General features: G+C 40.4%; 1 protein-coding gene across 1 annotated transcript in view; it reads right to left on the bottom strand.

Annotated features, from left to right (window-relative positions):
- Positions 1 to 874: 874 nt before the first annotated feature.
- Positions 875 to 16,505, bottom strand: part of cd44b (CD44 molecule (Indian blood group) b) — a 29,946-nt gene continuing 14,315 nt past the window's right edge. Inside the window, exons 2-8 of the mRNA XM_047353767.1 lie at positions 12,982 to 13,147; positions 11,089 to 11,225; positions 10,929 to 10,988; positions 10,015 to 10,353; positions 9,360 to 9,443; positions 9,129 to 9,207; positions 875 to 2,344 (exon numbers count right to left, since the gene is read on the bottom strand). Coding sequence (XP_047209723.1) covers positions 2,131 to 2,344; positions 9,129 to 9,207; positions 9,360 to 9,443; positions 10,015 to 10,353; positions 10,929 to 10,988; positions 11,089 to 11,225; positions 12,982 to 13,147 — 1,079 coding nt within the window. The 3' untranslated portion in view covers positions 875 to 2,130. The remainder of the gene's footprint in view (positions 2,345 to 9,128; positions 9,208 to 9,359; positions 9,444 to 10,014; positions 10,354 to 10,928; positions 10,989 to 11,088; positions 11,226 to 12,981; positions 13,148 to 16,505) is intronic.

Genomic DNA, 16,505 nt, shown 5'->3' with positions numbered 1-16,505 from the left:
GTCAAGGAGTTGGCGGATGCTTTAGTCCAGGTCTGGGAGGAGATCCCTCACGAGACCATCCGCCGTCTCATCAGGAGCATGCCCAGGCGTTGTAGGGTGGTCATACAGGCACGTGGAGGCCACACACAATACTGAGCCTCATTTTGACTGGTTTTAAGGACATTACATCAAAGTTGGATCGGCCTGTAGTGTGTTTTACCACTTTAATTTTGTGTGTGACTCCAAATCCAGGCCTCCATTGGTTAATAAATTTAATTTCCATTGATAATTTCTATGTGATTTTGTTGTCAGCACATTCAACTTTGTACAGAACAAAGTATTCAATGAGAATATTTTATTCATTCAGATCTAGGATGTGTTATTTGAGTGTTTCCTTTATTTTTTTTAGCAGTGTATTATACTCTGACAATGTTGAATGCATGTTTCTGCAGGAAAGATGCCATGGATATCTTTCAAAATGTCTGTGCTTGTCTTCCTCTTTTTTTCCCGTGCTAACGTGTTTTTGCATCCTGACTCCGGTGCCACGGAAGCCTTACTACCTCTTACGTGGGAGCAATGCAACATGCGTTTCCTGTCATGTCATTCTTTTCTTTCCCTTTTGTCCTTGTGCTCACAGAATGATCAGTCAGTGAACACCATGTTCCAGTGCATCCATTTCTGTACACATTTTATTTATTTTGTGATTTTACAGACCTTTTCAGCAACGTCTTTTCGTCAAACCTGCCTACTCTAGTGCAGCACTTCGTCTTCTTCAAATCAAAACAAAAATGTATAAAATGAAGGAAATGTATATTATTTAGCCTTATTCTAAAACCTAAAAAGGAATCATTGGCCAAGCAGAGGATAGTGTAGATTGATAGTGTAAAATGTGGGATATAGTTCAGATGAGAAAAGTTTAATAGAAAAAGATTCTAACAAGATTGAAAGCTTTATACAGAAACATTAAACAAACACAGCAGCTTCATTTATCACAATAACTGGTAGTGCAAAGCACTTAGACATTTGTGGCAGTTTCTTTCTCATGAAGAAGCCATTTGCATTGCTATACATCTGCAGTGGTTTTGCTTCTCATCACTGGATGTGCCCTGCAGTCCAGTATTTACAGCTATGCCTCCATCAGTCACTCATAAAAAGTGAGTTTAAGTTTGACTTCTAAATAGATAAATGTGCTTGAAATACCACACAGTCCTTCATTTTCTGTCAAAATCAGTGTCTATTGTGCACAATCCCTGTACCGCGTTGTTCATCCCCATGGTATAATTAAAACATGTTATTTATGTATCACCTTTAGTTGCACATAAAACACTCAGTTTGGAAAGCCATAAATCATGCTCAGTCAGCATGCTATCTACTTTGATCTTTACAAATGGAAACAGTTACCTCTAAGGTACAGTTTCTGATGAAATGGTGCTAAAAACAGAAGCATTTCTTTACGCCTAATTGACAAAGCCCTTTCCTAGAGAATAAAAAGAATCACTGGCAGCTATTGCAACAGTTTTACTTTATGTACAGAGACTGAGAAAATAGAATCAAACAAATGGAACAAATAAAGATTAAATCCCCAGGTTTCTTTAAAATAAACTCATTACAGACAAGGATTTCTAAATAATGCACAGAAAGGAACAGTCATTCAGTATTAGAAACAAACAAATACATACAAAATAAACAAATAAGGGACATTTTCTTTTCTCTTAAATGAAATAGAACAAAAAGGATATGATTATCTGTTTATTGATTCCTGGTTAAGGTGAACTGCTGCAATTTTGGACTTCTCAAGTTTAACATGTGACTTCTCATCCACTATGTGAGCTCCTGTCCAGCCACATAATCCATAATCAATAAAGCATACACAGTAATCATCACATGAACAAACATTAAATATTTTCTCACACCTTGTTCAAAATCTCTCATTCTTGCATGCTCTGATCTGAAATGCTTGGCCCCTTTAAATAGCTTTTGTACATGACTGTGTGCTTTAGTTGAACAATAGCTCGAAATTACACATTCAGATGCTTTTAATCAGTGCCCATCCACTGAAGGAGGACAAGAAACCCACTTTTGAGCCCCAGCCCCAACTCCTCTACCCTCTCAATATTCTTCCCCCATCATTTACTCTTTCCTGGCCAATCCTCAGGCCTGCTGGTCTTTATCTGGAGACTCCTCTAGCTTGATAACGGTGAACTCCTCTGTGTTGCCGTTCTCCTGGATGTTCTCCTTGTTCATAAGGGTCACCATTTCCTGTTCTCCCTCCGGGTTGTGGGAGCTGGATGCCACAGCTGCGACACCATTGCCGTCACTGCTGTCTTTGGCTGTGATATTGAGCGTTTGTTTTCTGCCACAAAAGCTGCAAAAACACATTTAAGGACACATGTTACTGCACCTGGTTTTTGCCATGACTGAATCAGCAGCTAAGTATGTGAAAAGTGTAACTCTGCACTAGTGTAACTCTTTCCCCATCCACACCATCCACACCATGCCCCCATCCACGCATAATTAAAATTGTAAATAAAGGCTCAAATATATGAGCCCCACTTATTTGAATGTATGTCTATTAGCGGGTTGCAGATAAACCACAGGATTATTGTAGGCATCAACAAGTTTCCGGCATAATTCTGGATGGATTTTTGACCACACTTCAAACAAGAAATTATTGTTTACTTTAATCAGTTGGTTTTCTGGCTTTGACGTTTGAGCAGAGCTCATAAAATCTAAAAAGGGTTGTGATTTATGGCCATTCCAGATTCTTAATGTCAACCTGCTTTATCCACTCCAAAACCAGGATTGATGTGTGACTGTAATCATTGTTCTGTTGGAACACCCAACTGTGTCCCAGATTCAACCATCTCACCCACACTAGAACAACTAGGAACCACCAAGGCTCGATCATGTGTATTATAAACCAGAAAATGCTGGAACACTAGTGTCACTGTCCACAGTAAATCAAGTTTCACATCAACAAGGACTCAGAGGTTGCAGAGCAAGAAAAAAATCACATGTTCCAAAAAGTAGACCTTCAAGTTCAACTGAAGATCCGTACAAGCAAGCATATACCTGCAGGGACAAGCCAAATGTTTGCTAGAGAAAAGATCTAATTACATTAGACAAAGACTGAACTATTTGGTCATTATAGTGAGAACTATATTTAAAGTCAAAGTACATCTTTCAAACCTGAGAACCCTGTACCAACCATGAAGCGCAATGGCAGCATCAGACTGAGCATTTGTGTCGCTGCCAGTTGTATTGGTACATTGCATAAGTTGCGTGGAATAATGTCTAACTAGGTCTACCTCCAAAGCCTTTAACTTTGCCTGAAATCAGCAGCTAGATGTTTGAATCACGTTTGGGTGCTGGTTGTTCCAACAGGAACTGGTTTTGGAAAGGATGGTGCAGGTTAGCATTAAGCTTCTGGACTAGCCCTGTCCTCAACTCTAAAACTAGTAGGCTGTGTTTAGAAGCCAGGTTCTTGCCAGGAAACCAACAAAAAATTTTATAAATCCACAATTTCTAATAAGACAAGTGGTCAAAAATCCAGCCAGATGTATTTCAGAAGCTCGATGATGGCCACAAAAAGCATGTGGTCAAGGTACGACTTGCTAAGCCACATTTCATCAGTTATTAGTGAGGGTGTATGTATAAATTTGAGCTATGATTTACTATACTAACCATGTGTCAATGAATTTAAACATGCACGCCACATCCTTCTTTTTTTTATGTGTCCTGTCTGGCAGAGTAACGTTTAGAATTGTTGCCTGAGTGCCAAGAATAAGCAAAACAAATTGACTTTCACAAGTGAAGCATTACGGCTAACGCAATAAAGCTCTGCTTAATTCAATTCAATTCAATTCAAATTCAAAAATACTTTATTAATCCCAAAGGGAAATTAAATTTTGTTGTAGTTCATTATGAAGGTTTCTTCAAAGAGCCGTTGTAGATGCTGATGGCTGTGGGAAGGAAGGATCTCCTGTAGCGCTCCGTCTTACAGCAGATCTGAAGAAGCCTCTGACTGAAGACACTCTGTTGTTGTAGGACAGTCTCATGAAGAGGATGCTCAGGGTTCTCCATAATGTTCTTCATTTTATGAAGAATCTGTCTTTCCACAATGATCTCCAGAGGTTCCAGAGGAGTCCCCAGAACAGAGCCAGCCTTCTTCATCAGCTTGTTGAGCTTTTTTAAGTCCCTGGTTCTGATGCTGCTTCCCTAGCAGATGATGGTAGAAGAGATTACACTTTCCACAACAGACTTTTAGAAGATATGCAGCATCTTGCTGCAAACACCAAAGGACCTAAGCTTCCTCAAGAAGTACAGTCTGCTCTGTCCTTTCTTGTAGATGGCTTCACAGTTGCATCTCCACTCTAGTCTGTTGTCCAGGTGAACACTGAGGTATTTATACTCCTCCACCACCTCCACTTCTTCTCCCATGATAGAAATAGTTTTTGACTTATTCCTGTTTCTCTTAAAATCTACAATCATCTCCTTTGTTTTAGTCACGTTCAAGATGAGATGATTGTTTCCACACCATGCCACCAAGCGGTCCACCACCTTCCTGTACTCAGCTTCTTGTCCATCTCTGATCCACCCCACAACTGCAGAATCATCCGAGTATTTCTGCAGATGACAGGAGTCTGTCTTGTACTGGAAGTCTGAGGTGTACAGAGTGAAGAGGAATGGTGAGAGTACAGTCCCCTTTGGTGCTCCTGTGCTGCTGACTACCTGGTTAGACTCATAACCCTTCAGTCTCACAAACTGTGGTCTGTTTGTCAGGTAGTCTTTGATTCAGGAGATTGTTGAGGCCTCCACCTGAGTCTTCTGGAGTTTCTGATAAAGCAAATCAGGTTGGATTGTATTAAATGCACTGGAGAAATCAAAGAACATGATCCTCACAGTGCTGCTGGCTTTGTCCAGATGATAGTGGGTTTGTTGAAGCAGGTGTATGATGGCATCTTCAACTCCAACTCCACAGCCATAAGCAAACTGAAGGGGGTCCTGATGGTTTGCTGTTTGCTTACTCAGGTGGGCCAACAGGAGTCTCTCTAGGACCTTCATGATGTGGGATGTCAGGGCAACAGGTCTATAGTCAGTGAGGACTGATGGGTGAATTTTCTTTGGTACTGGAACAAGACAGGAGGTCTTCCACAACACCTTTTTCTGGGCCAGGCTAAGGTTGAAGAGGTGCTGCAGAATCCCACAGAGCTGCTCTGCACAGGCCTTCAGGACTCTAGGGCTGACATGATCTGGACCTGCAGCCTTATTCCAATTCAGTCTCTCCAGTTGCATCTTCTTGACTTGACTTCTTGAGACACACAGGTGGAAGGGGGAAGCAAAGGAAGCATCAGCATCTTCTGATATGGTTGAAGGCAAACATGTAGAAGCAGAAGGGTCTAGGGCGGAGGTGGAAGATAAAAAATTTGAGGTGTTACTGGACAGCTGTGGGTCCTGTGGGTCAAAGGAGGGTGGGGTGTCTGTTTGGCTGTGAGCAGGAGAGGAGGATGCTGAGCTTGTTTCTGAACTGAACCTATTGAAGAATGTGTTCAGTTCATTGGCTCTGTCCAGACCTCCATCGGTCTGATCTTCTTTCTGCTTGAAGCCTGTGATCTTCTTCATCCTTGACCACACATCTCTGATATTGTTTTGCTGGAGCTTGCTCTCCAGCTTCTTCTTGTACACCTCCTTGCTGTCTCTTATCTTGACTTTAAGTAGCTTCTGTAAACTCCTCAATAATTCTCTGTCTCCCTCTCTGAAGATTATTTTTTCTTGTTAAGCTGGTCCTTCAGGTCACTGGTGATCCAAGGTTTGTTATTGGGGAAGCATCTCACGGTTCTGGTGGGGATGATGTTATCCACAGAGAAGTTTATATAGTCGGTTACACACTCAGTCATGGCATTGATGTCCTCTCCATGTGGCTGGCACAGTGCGTCCCAGTCTGTAGCCTCAAAGCAACCTTGCAGAGCTTCTTCAGCTTCCTGTGACCAATTTCTCACAGTCCTCTTTATTACAGGTTGCCTCTGAACAAGGGGCTTATATTTCGAGCAGAGAAAAACAAGATTGTGATCTGATTTGCCTAGAAGAGGTCTTGCTGTAGAGATGTATGAGTCCTTGACATTTGCATAAAACAAATCCAATGTTTTGTTTTCTCTGGTAGAGCAGCTGACAAACTGTTGAAATGTTGGAAGTGTAGCAGAGAGTGAAGCATGGTTAAAATCATCAGAAATTGCCACAAAAGCATTGGGGTTTTGTGTCTGTAGTTTAGCAACAACTGAGCTGATGGCATCACAGACAGTGTCAGCAACAGCGGAAGGTGGAACGTAAACTGTTGCCAAAATAACACTGGTGAACTCTCTGGGTAAATAATATGGACGAAAACTTACTGCCAACAGTTCAATATCTAGACTGCAGAGACGACACTTCACAGTTACATGTCCTGGATTACACCATCTGTTGTTCACAAATACTGCCAGTCAACCTCCTTTACATTTGCCACTCCTCTTTAAATCTCTGTCTGCTCGTATGGTTAAAAAGCCCGGCAGAGAGACGCTGGAGTCGGGGATATGATCCTGCAGCCATGTCTCAGTAAAACACATAATACTGCATGCCCGGTACTCTGGCTGGGTCCTTTGTAGGGCTTGGAGTTCATCCAACTTGTTTCCCAACGATCTCACATTGCCCATCATAATCGATGGAAGAGATGGTTTGAACTTCCTCCTTCTCTCTCTTCTCTTAGCTCCTGCTCTGCATCCACAGCATCTCCTTTTCAACTCATCAGGGATTTGGGGTTGTAGTTGAAGTATTATTTGAGCTTTTGAGATATTAATCAACTGCTCCCGGTTGTAAGACACAACCCTGTTGCCATGGCAATGCATCATAACAAATGTCCAAAAATAGAAAGTATTAGGAAAAATCCTCCAAGCTGCACAGCATCTGACGCCGGAGAGGACAGTTGTCCAAAAAGAAAATCAACTGTATTCACCACAAGAGGAAGAGTTCCCAAAATAGAATAAATCAGAATCAAAAGTAACAGAGCTACTCCAACCTGCTGCCACGTTGAGCGGTGCAATTCACATACACTACCGGTCAAAAGTCTTAGAAAAACTTTCTCATTTAAGGGTTTTTTTATGTTAATAACTAGTTACATTGTACATAGATTCTCGCTGAAGGCATCAAAACTGTGAAAGAACGCAAATGGAATTATGTAGCACACGAGAAATTGTAAAAGAACTTTAAATATGTTTTATATTTTAGATTCCTTAAAGTGGCCGCCCTTTGCTGTGATGACTCAAATATTAACATTTGGTCATCTCTCAATAAACCACTGGGAAGTTCTTTCAAGACTTTTTGGAAAACCCTTTCAGGTGACCACCTTCTAAAGCTCATGGACAGAATGCCGAGAGAGAAAAACAGTAATCAAAGCAAAGGTTAACTATTTTGGAGAATCTAAAATATAAAAATACTTAGAATTATTTCACATATTTTGTTTACTATATAATTCCATGTGTCTTCATTCATAGTTTTGTTGCCTTATATATATATATATATATATATATATATATATATATAAAACTTAATTAGAAAAAGCTGTGGGATTATTTCAGTCTCAACAGAGAAGGAAATGAAAAGGAAAAAAAAAAGAAGCAAGAAAGAGAGAGAGGTCGGGCTAAAAGGAAAAAGGGAGAGAAGGTGAAAAGAATAGAGAGAAAGAAGGGTTAAGAGAATGCAACATAACACCTTAAAAGACTGCTTTTGGGTGTTATCTTCTACCTGCAGAAACAAATATAATAAAAGCAATATTACCGAAAAGTACATGGTACTTACTAAAGAATGCATGATGTATTTGGTGGTAACTGCGGCCCAACATAGAACATCTGTGTATCTGTTAACACCTGAATCTAATCGGTGAGAGTGCTTGTGCATATAAGGTTTCACCATAAAAATATGCAATAGTGAGTGTGAGGAGCCACAGAACTGCCCCCCTGGACCCGAGACAGACACGGAGGAGATCTGAGCCACAGACATCCAAAGGCCCCCTTGAGAATGGGAACCATGGGAAGACCATTGTCGGGACAACCGCAACCCCCCCAGAGAAGAGCAGAGGAGAGCCCCAAGGGAGCCACCCAACAGCCACAGCGCAGAAGCCCCAAGGAGCTGCAGCGACGAGCCCACAGGCCCCGCTGACAGCAGTCTACGCCGGAGCAGATCCAGCCATGGACCCAAATACCTGACACCCCGGGGGACACATCACCCCCTATGCAAAGGCCCGACAGAGCCAAGGGGCCCAGGCCCCGGCAAGCAGCCGACGGGAGTGAGCCGGCACACACCAAAGCACCCTGCCCCGGACACCAAAAACCACTTATACACAAGCAGGTAGAGACACCAGTCACCGGCAGGGAGTGTGGCAGGGAGGAATTTGAAGAGGGCCTAAGCTGATCCAGGAGAGGGAGCAGCCCAAGACTCAACCTGATACAAAAATCGCCACACACAGTCACAATCACACATTCCCACCCTCATGCGTACACAAAACACTCACACCCACACATCCCACTTAAAGACACACAACAATGGACATTGTACACTCACTCACACTCCCTATACATACACTGTACTTCCAGTTCCAGGTACCGCTACTCCACAGGGGCAACCAGCCCCCGGACCAAGGAGGTGGTCCCCTTCATTAAAATTGGGGCTCAGGCTACCATGGGACCACAGAGATGGAAAACCTTCGAGGCACTCCAATGCCCTACATGAGTCGTAGTGTGATGGAGTAGGCAGAGGGAGTTGTCCGGGGATGGAAGGGATGGACTGGGGGGCAAAAGGCTCTCCCAGGGAGCCAGTTCCCTGGCTATACCCAATAGGCACCCCTGTTCACCAAGTTCCAACAAAGGAGGGAAGCACAGGCACATCCACCGGGGCCAAGGCTAGAGACAAGCATGTGGTCAAGGTACAAATTGCTAAGGCACATTTCAGCAAATATTAGTGGGGGTGTGTGTATAAATTTGAGCTATTATGTACTATTTCAACCCTGTGTCAATGAATATAAACATACACCCCACATCCTTCTCTGAAAAAAATTGAAGGTGTAGGTTGCATCTTCATTTCAACAAAAGTCCATAATTAATTAGATTTAGTGAAACTCTTACCCTTTTCTTCTGGCAATGGTTGCACACACAAGGAGAATTGCACCAACTGCTACAATAACACCAATAACAACCAGCCAGTCTAGAAGGAGAAAACATTTTATAAAAAATAAACATGAAGACAGTGTTAAAAATAATTCAAGTAAAAATAAATATCATTGCAGGGATACTGCTTGTTTGCTGTCATCTTGTAAGGTATCTCAGGGTGTTTGTGGTATATGTTAGGTCACTTACCTAATGAGCTGCTGCTCTTTTCTTTGTCATTCTCAGCATGAGCAGGATCCGATATTTTTCTTCCTTTGTCATTCAGTTTGGCAACTGCACATTATTATAAAAAACATATTAAACAAAAATAAGGGAAAGTAACATGTCTGTTAAGCTGCCAGCTCTCTAACACAAATTTAATTCAGCTTCAAAGAAAGATGCTTCTCTTGCTTTTTAGTTGTAGGACATCAATTTGTCTGTTTTCATCAGATATGTGATTTCGAATTTACTTCACCTCTAAATATGTTTTAGCTAACACAAGGGGGCGCCCTTTGTTCGAAAAGTAACTAGTTACTTAAATCCTCACAAAACACTTGTTGCATCAGATTTCACGATATAAACAGTGAACATACAGTATCCTATACACACACACACACACACAAACACACATATATAAACACAACATTTATTGTCTGACAAGATTAAAATATTACATAAGATCAGTTTAAACAACACATCTTTAATTCGGAAATGTTAGCTTGATGAAAAATGTATTTAAAACCTACTTCAAAGTTATTTTCAAAAGGTACTTTTAATCTGATCAACGGGCCTCATATTCTAATTTACTGAGATGTACCTGTACATAATGTTACAGTTTATCCTAAACTTTGATTTTATGTTTTACCAGTAGGCTCTGCTTTCTCGATTGGTTCCTTTTCACTCGATGTTGTTGTTCCAACATGGGTCACTGGAGGTTCTTTTTTCTCCTCTGGGACAGCCTGGTCCATACCAGATCCATCATTTGGGTAGAAGAATATTGAAGTAACAGTGAAAGATACACTGTTGTTGCTTCCTCCAAAGGGGTTTCCTTCACCAGCAACCGTGGTGATTTTGTCTTTACTCAGATCTATGAGAGTAGTTGTAGGTGTAGCAACAAACTCCTGCAGTGATTCTTCCTCAGACTGGGATGTGGGGGTTGCTTCTGGTTCTGTTCTGCTTGGGGTCAGAGGCTGTGATGTCAGAGCTGTTTTGAGTATAAGCAGTTTTTGTTTAAAACACGTTTTCTCAGAAATTTCATTTTGGGCAGTATCTAAGCTAATGACAGTGTGTCAATTCAGTTATTAAAATTATTATTACACAGTTGTATGAATATCAGGGGTAAATTATTTGCTAAAGCATGATCAGAGAAAAATGTTATGGTTCAGCTTGCATAGGAATTCTCTCTGAAACATAAAATGACTATTATTCTGTTTTGGCTGCTTTGCATTCAATATGGACATAAACACACAAGTTGTCACAGATGAGAGTTTTATTTTTTTGGAACACATTGTACAGCCTGGTATCTTCTGAAAATACTACTTTCAGTAGTCATGCATGTTAGTAGTATAAACATTTGGGTTAATCCCTCTTAGAGAGCAGACAACAGAGGTTAGATAATTTGGTAGATGTTTCAATGGAGCCACGTTACTCTTATATGCCTCAGTCCTACAACTAATCCTAACCATGAAACCTTTCAGAAACAAACATTATGTGTTTTGAACTCCTGTGTTATTTCTACTCCATTAAATTCATATAAATGTGAGGGTGTATTGTACTGACCTGGTGGATCTGAGAAAATGGCAACCTGGAAAGCTTTACTGCAGTTTTTCTCAAGGTCAACTGGCAATAAAGAACCATAACATAAGTTTTAATTGAAAAACCAAATAAAAACATCTAAATAAACCAAACTACCATAATAGTTCCTCATTTACAAATTTACCATTTTCATCATAGCAGTAGGCATCAAAATTATCTCCATCAGGTGAGAGAACAATAAACCCAGTCTTGTTCTTTGCACAGTTTTCATGCTCGGAGTGTCTGAGAATGACAGTGCTACTGTTGCTGACCCAACCATACCTAAATTGACAAAAAAATAAATGCTTGTTGATTCAGACCTCAAAGATCCTCAAAGCTTTATAAACATATAAAATAAACTTGGTATCAAGCTATTTTCTGTTTACATTGAGTCTAATTTAAAATTACACTGAACAAAAATATAAACACAACACTTTTGTTTTTGCTCCCAGTTTTCATGAGCTGAACTCAAAGATCTAAAACATTGTCTAAATACACAAAATAATTATTTATCTAAAATATTGTTCACAAATTTGTCTAAATCTGTGATAGTGAGCACATCTCCTTTGCATAGATAATCCATCCTACCTCACAGGTATGGCATATCAAGATGCTGATTGGAGAGCATGATTATTGCACAGGTGTGCCTTAGATTGGCAACAATAAAAGACCACTCTGAAATGTACTGTTTTATTACACGGCACAATGCCACCGATGTCGCAAGTTTTGAGAGAACATGCAATTGGCATACTGACTGCAGGGATGTTGACCAGAGCTGTTTCAGAGAATTTGGCAGTACATCCAACTGGCCTCACAATTGCAGACCACGTGTAACCACACCCGCCCAGGACATCCACATCCAACATGTTCACCTCCAAGATCGTCTGAGACCAGCCACCCAGACAGCTGCTGAAACAATCAATTTGTACAACCAAAGAATTTCTGCACAAACTGTCAGAAACCGTCTCAGGGAAGCTCATCTGCATGCTCGTCATCCTCATCGGGGTCTCAACCTGACTGTAGTTTGTCGTCGTAACCAGCTTGAGAGGCCAAATGGTCATATTCAATGGCGTCTGGCACAGTGGAGAGATGTGCATTTCATGGATGAATCCCAGCTTTTACTGTTCAGGGCAGATGGCAGATGGTGTGTGTGGCATCGTCTGGGTGAACGTTTTGCTGATGTCAATGTTGTGGATCGAGTGGCCCATGGTGACGGCGGGGTTATTGTATGGGCAGGAGTATTTCATGGACGTCGAACACAGGTGCATTTTATTGATGGCATTTTGAATGCACAGAGATACCGTAACGAGATCCTGAGGCCCATTGTTGTGGCATTCATCCACAACCATCACGTCTTGTTGCAGCATGATAATACACTGCCCCATGTTGCAAGGACCTGTACACAATTCCTGGAAGCTGAAAACATCCCAGTTCTTCCATGACCAGCATACTTACCAGAGATGTCATCCATTAAGCATGTTCGGGATGCTCTGGATTGATGTATACGACAGCGTGTTCCAGTTCCTGCCAATATCCGTCAACTTCGCACAGCCATTGAAGAGGGGTGGACCAACATTCCACATGCCACAATCAACAACCTGGTCAACTATGCGAAGATGTCTTGCACTGCGTGGGGGAAATGGTGGTCACACCAGATACTTAAATGTGAAATGTTGTACCTTTCAGACCCACCCCAAAGAGGCACCTGTGCAATAATCATGTTGTCTAAAAAGCATCCTCATAATGCCACATCTGTGAGGTGGAAAGGATTATCTATGCAAAGGAGAAGTGCTCACTATCACAGATTTAGACAGATTTGCGAACAATATTTGAGAGAAATGATTACTTTGTGAATATAGACAATGTTTGAGTTCAGCTCATGAAAACTGGGAGCAGAAACAAAAGTGTTGTGTTTATATTTTTGTTGATTGTAATTATACTGTATTAAATACCTTTAGCATCTAGTTATTTTTTATGAAAACATACTCTTTGACAATATTTGTTCAAGTAACTATTCAAGATTAGCCTTTAATTTTACCTGCAGGTTTCCATGTGTTTCTCATAGGCCTCCTGGACTTGTTCCAAACTTGCCATGGTGCTCTCTAGCTGCTCACAGACCTTTATGGCCATGTCAAAAGTCAGAGAGTGACGGTTCGCTCCCTCAACCAGAAATACACCTGCATAGCTGCAGCTTCGGGAATTAACTAGAAAAAAACAAATAAACAACATAAGGAGAAGTGGAGTTTTTTTACCGTGAACTCTAAAATGTTGTTTTATATTTCTTAAATTAAGGAATAAGTTAACTATATGAACTAAATATTTCTATAGACACATAGAAAAAATGCATTTTATGTATTATTGTTGGAGTCAACAACACAGTGATTTGAAATTAAATCAATATTTTCAATGTCTCTACTTAAACTTTATGTCAGATCAGGCACGCAGGGGCAGAGCTGCAGGGGTGGCCAAGGTATTATTTAGGTTTCAGAGGTGGCCCCTGGAAGCTGAATGAAATTAAATGAACCTGAACATATCTCTGTTCATCTTTGTTGCATTCAGTGTTCCATCTTAATGCATTTGAAAGTTTAAACTAAAGTTTAAGTGTATTAGGTTGCTATCTGTCAAGGAGTCTGTAGTCTCAATCTTGTGTATAGTTTTTTTAATTTATTTTTTCATGTTACAACCACAAACTTTCATGTATTAAAATAGAACTGTATCTGATAGATCAACAAAATTGCATAATTGTAAGAAGAAAACTGAAACATAACTTTTGTGGCATGCATTTGTATTCAGCCCCATTGAGTTATATAGAACAAATTTGCACTGAAATTTTTGCAAAATGGCTTAAGCTCAATTAGACCATGTGGAAAACAGGGCCCGATGTTGATTTTTACATCTTGCCACAAATTCTTAATTTAGGTCCGGGTATTGACTGGGTCATGAATATGTTTTGATCTAAACATGTCTACTGTAGCTCTGGCTGTATGTTTGGGTTTGTTGTAATGTGTCACGGTTTACTTGATACTGGACCCCAGAATGCAGACGAGCAGGCAGCGTGATGGTAAGTGAAAAAACAGGTTTAATTACAAAATCTCACACTCAGCAGGAGGCAGGAACAAAACAAACGGGCAGGCAAGACAGGCATGGCATGATCAAAAAAAAAAAACAAGACTTGGTTTGAGAAATAGACATGAGAGCTAGACATGAGCATGAGAGATGTCTCCACGACGACTAACAGAAGAGGTGTGAATATATGGCGTGAAAACCAGGTGGAGCAAGGAGACAGATTAACTTGAAGCAGGTGAACCGCATAAACGTAATTAACAGAACTAAACGTGACTGGAGCAAAACAGAGACTCTTGAACACAAACTAGAAAAACATGAAGCAAAAGCATAACCAGATCCGAAAACCAAACTTGACAAAACATGAACAAGACGACAAAACAAAAGCATGACCAGGAAAATAAACAGAAACATGATTCAAAACTTGAACAGTGAAAAACATAAAGAAAAAACCCAAAACCAAACAACCCCAAATCATGACATAATGCTGGAAGTTGAACGTCCATTCCAGTCTCAAGTGTTTGCAGCCTGGATGTCTTCCAGGATTCAGACATCTGCCCATCAGCCTGACTACCTTCAATTTCTCTGCCAACGAGAAATTGTTACTGCATACCAGCAGCATGATGCTGCCACCACCATACTAGCGTTGCACAGCTTCTGAAAACAGAATCCCCACAGTGAAAGAAGTGTCGTGTATTTGTATTTATCCCCCAAAAAGGCCTAAAGGAGGCCAGAAATCAAATGCCACACTTTTCAGTTTTCTGTTTGTAACATGTTTTGAAAACCAAGAATCATTTTTATTCTGATTTACAGTTATTACTATTTTGTTGTGGTCTATTACACAAAATCATAATGAAATACAGTGACATTTGTGATTGTAACATGAAAAAATGAACATTCAAGGTTTATAAACACTTTTGTAGAATCCACAAAAAAAGAAAAATCAAACAGAATTAACCCCATCATTGTTTGCACATGAAATAAAAAATAAATTGCCAACAGATGTTCATAAAGCATTTAAAATTCTCCATTTATATTTCAGGCACTGAAATACAGGTTCTGCATATTAAAGATATGAATTTCCAACTGCTATATGACTAACCTCTGGTTAAGATTTAAGGTATAATCTTGAATACAGCTTGCCAAAATGTTACAATGTCCTTATAATAACTTTTTGTATCTACTATCTCCAGGATTAGATGTAGATAACGTAGAAAACAACAATAAAAAGTAGAAAATATTAGTATGAATTAGTATGAAAGGTTCACATGGCTAGCAGGCCTAAAAACAAATAGACACAAATGGAGCCAATCATATGGACTTTTGACAGCATGGCTATACAGTACTGTTCATAAAAGATTTTAACTATGACACTGTGAAAATACCAAACATCCAATATGATTATGATGGTGGTGAAAGTGAGAATATCTCCACATTAATTAGAATTTCAGTTTTACATAATGTACCAAATCACTACTTCATACATTTATCTGGAGGTATTCATTCCCAAATCAAGACATTGTAGAACTGTTCGTAGTTCCTCCTCAAGGTACCACATCTGAAGCAAATTTATTATTAATTTATCTAATCATGGTAAAGATAAATCACTCAATATTCAGAAAAACTCTTATTGTTAATATAAATTTTACAAAAACTGCAAATGATTTCTATTATGTTCCAAACACATATTATAAAGCATTTCAGAGTGGCAACAGGCCCATTGCAAAGATCATATGTGGACAGGTGCATCCTGCTTCTGTCACACTTTCCTGCCAAAAGAGTATGTTTCATATTGAATGGCAGCACACTACACTGCCTGGCATTATATACAGGGGTTGGACAATGAAACTGAAACACCTGTCATTTTAGTGTGGGAGGTTTCATGGCTAAATTGGACCAGCCTGGTAGCCAGTGTTCATTGATTGTACATTGCATCAGTAAGAGCAGAGTGTGAAGGTTCAACTAGCATAAACATAAAACCACAGTTGCCCAAATCACGGAAGAATTAAATGTGCACCTCAACTCTACTGTTTCCACCAGAACTGTCCATCGGGAGCTCCACAGGGTCAATATATGTGGCTGGGCTGCTATAGCCAAACCTTTGGTCACTCATGCCAATGCCAAACGTCGGTTTCAATGGTGCAAGGAGCGCAAATCTTGGGCTGTGGACAATGTGAAACATGTATTGTTCTCTGATGAGTCCATCTTTACTGTTTTCCCCACATCTGGGAGAGTTACGTTGTGGAGAAGCCCCAAAGAAGCGTACCACCCAGACTGTTGCATGCCCAGAGTGAAGCATGGTGGTGGATCAGTGATGGTTTGGGCTGCCATATCATGGCATTCCCTTGGCCCAATACTTGTGCTAGATGGGAGCATCACTGCCAAGGACTACCGAACCATTCTTGAGGACCATGTGCATCCAATGGTTCAAACATTGTATCCTGAAGGCGGTGCCATGTATCAGGATGACAATGCACCAATACACACAGGAAGACTGGT

Source organism: Girardinichthys multiradiatus, chromosome 2, assembly GCF_021462225.1.
Source record: "Girardinichthys multiradiatus isolate DD_20200921_A chromosome 2, DD_fGirMul_XY1, whole genome shotgun sequence".
Taxonomy (NCBI): Eukaryota; Metazoa; Chordata; class Actinopteri; order Cyprinodontiformes; family Goodeidae; genus Girardinichthys; species Girardinichthys multiradiatus.
Note: the sequence above shows the minus strand (reverse complement) of the source record. Positions and strands in the feature narration are given on the sequence as shown.